Source organism: Peromyscus californicus, unplaced genomic scaffold (assembly GCF_007827085.1).
Source record: "Peromyscus californicus insignis strain IS unplaced genomic scaffold, ASM782708v3 Scaffold_14__1_contigs__length_90479793_seg_2, whole genome shotgun sequence".
Classification (NCBI taxonomy): Eukaryota; Metazoa; Chordata; class Mammalia; order Rodentia; family Cricetidae; genus Peromyscus; species Peromyscus californicus.
The window spans coordinates 38,554,494-38,560,493 of NW_026294436.1; the positions used below are offsets into that span (position 1 = coordinate 38,554,494).

At 48.5% G+C, this 6,000-nt stretch overlaps 1 protein-coding gene across 1 annotated transcript in view; it reads right to left on the reverse strand.

The window, feature by feature from the left end:
* The window catches only part of Lamc2 (laminin subunit gamma 2), a 67,837-nt gene extending 66,567 nt beyond the window's left edge, over positions 1-1,270 (reverse strand). Inside the window, exon 1 of the mRNA XM_052737197.1 lies at positions 737-1,270. Within this exon, the coding sequence (XP_052593157.1) occupies positions 737-815 (79 nt within the window). The 5' untranslated portion in view covers positions 816-1,270. The remainder of the gene's footprint in view (positions 1-736) is intronic.
* Positions 1,271-6,000: the final 4,730 nt, after the last annotated feature.

The window sequence follows — 6,000 nt, forward strand, 5'->3', positions numbered from 1 at the left end:
CTTCGAATGCAGGAAGCAACCATAACGTGACCGTGAACGTCGGGGTAATCAGAAGAAAACACCTCTGCTAAGGGCCAGGGACAAGCCTCGTTATGTGTCATCTTAGATCACAGGGCATAGGCCTATGAAGAACAGTTGCTAGGTTCTCACAAAGGTTTGTTTACGTGAACTTAACTCCTCAAGACATGACAGCCACTGGGTGCCCTAGGTAAGAATAAAATGATACTCAATGTTCGAGTCCAATAAACCCCTGGGAGGTGAAACTCTTGTAGGAAGTAACATTTTTTTTTTTTTTACAGAAGTTTTGAGGATTACTAAAGAGCTTCAATTCACGCTCCATCTCAAAAATACAACACGGATAACAGGGGGATTACAGAAGGTACTGCGGGCATTGAAAAAATTCCCACCCGACACCCTCAGGTAAATATACAGGGGACTGTTTAAAGGCCAGCTCGTCACTGATTGAACGGGGAGCGGCGGGCGTGGGGGGCATCCCCTGGTGCCAAAGAAAAGAAAGGGAGAGAATTGAAAGAGGACCGGCTGTGAGGTGAGGAAACCCTTGTTTTTAACTCCGGGGGCTTTATGGAAAACTCCGGTCACTTTAAAGCCCATCTCGGAAGAAGCCCCAGGTAGGGAGAGGGACGCTCTGCAGAGATCCTTGAGCTGACCAAGTGAGGCTCCTCGAGGTGAGTTCAGACAGGGAAGGGCACGTCGGAGGCGCGGTGGGAGCACTCACCTTCCCTCCTGGAGGTGGCCTGGGCTGCGGGCAGCAGGAGGGCGACGGCGAGGCAGCAGCTGAGCCAGAGCGCGGGCATGGCCGGGGTGCGCTCCGCCGCTGCGGGTGGCTGCCGGGCGCCGAGTCCTCGCCCCGCTGTGCCTTCCTTTTACCTCGATCAGGTGGTTTTATCGCCTCTTCTACCTGACTCAGTCCCGACAGGAAGAGAGCCCGTGTTTCGGGGCGTGACTCACCTGTGAACAAGGAGGACCCAGCCCTCCGAGGCAGACAAACACTCAGCGCGCGCCGAGCAGTAAACCGGCTCGCTGCGGCCCCCGGCTCCCCCCCTCCGCAACCCGGGCGCACACCTGGCCCCGCCGCCGAGGGCGTGGTGCAGAGGCTGCGGCTCACAGATCCTTCTGGAATGCGCCACAACCCCCACAGCCCATCTCCCGGGGTGGTCCCGGGCAGAACTCACGGTGGTGGATAGTGGCCGCCCCTTCCTCATACTGGGGGAGCGGGGGGCGGAGGGGCAGTCTCATGGGCACAGACGCTGATCCATCCGAGTCAGAGTCAGAAGTCTCCTCTGCTCTGGTCTAAAAGACAGAGAGGCCAATTAACAAGACCGAGGGGTTCCAACAGCACTCTCCATCAAGGGCAACTTGTTTGGTTTTTTCTGAGATACTGCAGGTATACACATCACCGATTTCTACTTCACACCTAACCCCCTCCCCTTTCCCTACCCGCCCCCTCACCACAGTAACATCAGGGTGGATCAAAGATACCTCTCCTGGTTCTACCTACCTTAACCTCAAGCCAGCAGCTCCTTAAGTCACTTGTTGGCAGACCAGCCTCCCAGGAAGACTGGGTACCCCTAGTACTGATGCAGTACCTAGTCACAACTGATGCTCAACAAACTTTCTGTTGATGAGAAAAAGGACCATAATTTCCTACTCTTTTAACAGCTCAGAGCGTACTTTTCATGCTATTCTCTCTAATCTCCCTGGAAAAACGTTAAGAGGGATTGTATCAGCTAAGCCCATGGGTGCTAGTTGGAGTGAGTAACACCAAGTCGGGGGAGGGGATGCAAATCTTGGCATGTCCTACACTGTTCTGGGGACTTCTAAGGAGAATGATTTAGAAGTGACTGTCCGAGAAAGCTTTTGGTTCCTGCTAGAGATTTAAGAATTACCAGTATTTATATAGACACAATGTATCCATCACAACCAATGACTCCTCCCTTTTCCCCTGGTAAGGACTGCAGAGGCCCTCAATAAATACCTAGTCACTGACTAAATGAATGACTGTACTATAGATAGATCTGTAGCTAACACTCTAAGAAAACAAACAATGTAACCCACCCATTATTGTCAATGGTGTGAGAATTCCCATTTCTGTATGTGATAGGGGCCAGTGTGAGCTAACTGGGAGAGCTGTGGAAGGCTTTGAACAGAACACAGAGCCTGAACTAGATACCTATCATAACCAGGAACTGGATAAAGCATCTAAGAACAGCAGAGGCAAGATGGGGGTACTGCAGACTGGCTGACATCACCTCTAAAATCGAGCAGCAGAAAGGAAATTCTAATGTTCTCACTTCGGACTTGACTCTCTTATACTCTGCCCAGATAATCCAAAGATTCTTCTCACTCAAAATTAGCGTCCAGTTACTGCTAACACTTCAGCTCCTAGCGACCAGATATCTAGAATTCTTCCTTCCTGTAGTTGCTACAAGGTGGAGAGAGAGACCCTGTTTCTAGGTACCATGATTCTTGTGTGTCCACCACCCACTGGAAAACAGTGAGACTATTTGTGCCAGCCAAGTCCCAGTTCATGGTGTGGGAGGAGCAAGGCCTGGGGCCATGCAAAATAGAATCGTAAAGACAAAATGTGCGTTTTTAAGCACAGATTTCCATCATCTGTTACATCTCGAATGTGGGAACAAATATTCTCATCTACTACCATTTTTATAATGATAATAATAAAATCATAGAGGCTTGTCTGCCAGTTACTGCTCTCAGTCTTTATTACATATTAGCCCTTTCAACATTCAACACAACCCTGTGGATGAGATATACTATCAATATCCCCATGCCACAGGCCTGGAAAGGTTAGGTAACAAGCTAAGAATGGCAAAGCCAAGATGCAAAGCCAGGCAATCTGGCTCTACCCGCTCACACACTCTTTGATAGTCAGATTAAAAGGCACCATAAAGAAAGATAAGTTCACAATGCTGAACGAGCTGTGTGCAATCAAAGGTTAGTTATCAGCAGCCATCACAGCATGGCCAGATTGAGAACTGCTGGCATGCATCCAGAAAGCCAAGTCACACAGGACTCTGCACAAACCCCTGTCCCCAGACATCAGCTCTGAAAGGACCCACTGGTCACTTGGACAGGCTTCCTAGGTCCAGATCAACCAGCACCTCATTTCTGTGGACAGTCCAGGATTCCACGCCACCAGGCAGTCATTCTCCAGTCTGACTCAGTTTCCCCTCTTCACCTGCATAAACAGCCCCTTACCTTGGGCTTGAGTCCTCTGCTCTGGCCTCATGCCCTTGATTCAGGAATGGTATCCACCCCCTGGACCCGCTTGAGAATTCTCCAGTGCATCGCTGGAGCTCAGAGGACTTCAGTGGTCAAGGTCAAGGCTCCGGATCCCAAATCCAGAACCTACCTTCACCATGACAAGGCAATGTACTTGGTTTTCTCTGAGCTTCGGTTCCTTCTACCATAAAATGGAGATAATGATAAGACCCTTAACTAGTGGGGTTACTGAGAAATGCAGATGAGTTCACGATCGAGCTAGGGCTCAGAACAGCACCGGGCACACGCTACATTCTATGCCCTAAACTAATATTTTTTTTTCACTGCTGTGACTGTTTAGTGGCGGTGGATGCAAAGCTACCGTCACCGGCCAGCACCAGCCTAGCTACCGTCACCGGCGAGCACCAGCTGGTCTTTCCTCGCTGTACACTTAACTAACAAACATGGCAGGAGGAAAGCAGATGCTTTACTTCAACACTTTTGCTAACTGGTTTTACTTTTAGCTTTGAACATCAGGGAACCTCTTTTCCTAGTTCATGTCTCGGTCACCCAGATTTGCTCAGCTGTTAACTAACTTGCATTTTTACTGTACATGCAGCCGTCTGCCTCTGTCATGCCCCCCCCCCCCCCCCCCCCCCCCCCCGCACCCCCTCTGTCCCTCTTTTCCCAGCTGACCTTGAACTCACAGTGTAAGGAAGGATACCCCTCAATTCCTGATGCTCCTGCCCCTCCTCCTCCTCCTAGGATTACAGGTTCGGTCCACTCTGCTTCTCTAAAGCTGGAAATTCATACACAGTTTTGCGTGCCTAAGGTTCAATGTTCCCATCTATAACTTCGCTGAGGGTGGACTGAGGTCTGACATTTCAAGCAAAATATAAGGAGAGGATAGATTTCACTGTATCGTTATGATTAAGCTTAATATGTGATTTTCAAAAAGGCAATAAAACTTATTTGATTTTTCTGTTTGACATAAATATATATATATATACATACATACATACATATTTTCCAAATCCAGACAAAAGTCAAACTGATCCTCCCCTGCAGTAGAAAAGAATAAACTATGGATCCATAGGAAGCATAGAAGACTCAAAACCCTGTGCCCAGTGAAAGAAAGCATACACAGAAGAACCTCTGTGACTCCATTTATAGGAGATTGTAGAAAATGCACAGTTAAGAAGGCAAGAAAGCAGAGTACAGGAACTGCCTGTGATGGCCCATGAGGACACCGGGAGTGAAAGAAATATTGTGAAATACGATTGCAGTCCAAAGTCATTTAAGGGCTTCAGAGACACCTCAGTTGGTAAAACGCTTGCCTGGCAAGCATATGAGGACTTTAGTTCAGGTCCCGGAATCCACGTAAAAAGCTGGGCCTGGTGGCACTCACTTGTGATCCCAGGGTTGGAAGGTGGAGACAGGCACATCCCGGGGACTCTATGGCCTGCCAGCCTAGATACATGGGTGAGCTCCAGGCGAGAGACCCTATCTCAAAAACACAAACTACCTGGCATCTGAGGTGTAGTACCCAGGGTTATCCTCTGGCTTCCACATCTGAATACACTCACACACACCATACATGTATCCAAGCACACATGAACATGTGAACACACACATACATATCATTTAATTGTATACTTAACATCAGTAAGTTTGGCTGTATTGAGGATAGAACATGTTAGGCAAATATTTTACCTATTATATACTCTGTGCTTCAAAAATTGGTAAACTTGATGGTATGGAAATCACGAGTCAGTAGAGTGGTATTGGGTGGGGGGTGGAGCTGGAGAGAACCCATGAGTTAAAAGAGTGCTGCCTTTACGGAAGACCCAAGTTTGGTTCCCAGCACCATGTCGGGCAACTCACAACCTATGTGACACCTCTGGCCTCCTTGGGCACTGGCACCCACTCACACAAATACCTACATAGACACAGACACAGGATTAAAAATAAAATAAGGCTATTTTTAAAGGGAAGATCTCAAAAAAACTGTATTTGAAGGTTAAGATGAGATTGATTTCAGATGTGGAAGAGCACAGCCATTGCTAGAAACACGTCAGCATTGCTGTAAGACGTAGAGAAGCCAGCTCCGCCCTTGTGGGGGAGACGTCACCCGGGAGTTGCAGGAGGACCCCTCCCCTTCCCCCGTTCTGGAAACCTGTCAGTTTTGGTGACCTCTAAAGGTAGCCATGCCTCTCTGGACTATTTCCTCAGGGGTACACATTTCAAACCCAGAGTGGACTCTCCTTTCCCGGAAGCTGCCTCTTGGATCTTTGCCCCGCGTTCCCATTCACTTGTTTCTGTCCAGCCCCGGCACTGGAAGGTTCTGGGGCATTCCCACTGGGCGTGGCCTGCCCAGCTGAGCCCTGGAAGTCCCCTGTGTCTGTGGTTCTTGCACTTTCAAGCCGGGCATCACCCAAGAGAATTTTCTTCTCACAATGCTCTGTAAATCATTTACAGAACTGTCACCTCTCCAAGACCCCAGAGCCCCAAATAGAATTACAAGTGACATGCCGATTTTTGCCTCAGGTTCCATCATTACCTTAGTTAACTTCCCGAAAGAATGCCTGGCATGTCATTCGCTTTCAGACTCACTTATGGTTTAAAAAAAAAAAAAAACCACTGAAGCACCAGCTTTTAGCATGCCAGCTATAGAGACAGACTTGCAGGCCCCAATTCCCTGCCCTTCAAAAGGTCTCCCCCAGGAAGTTCTAATTATATCACCATTTGTATTAAAGTTTT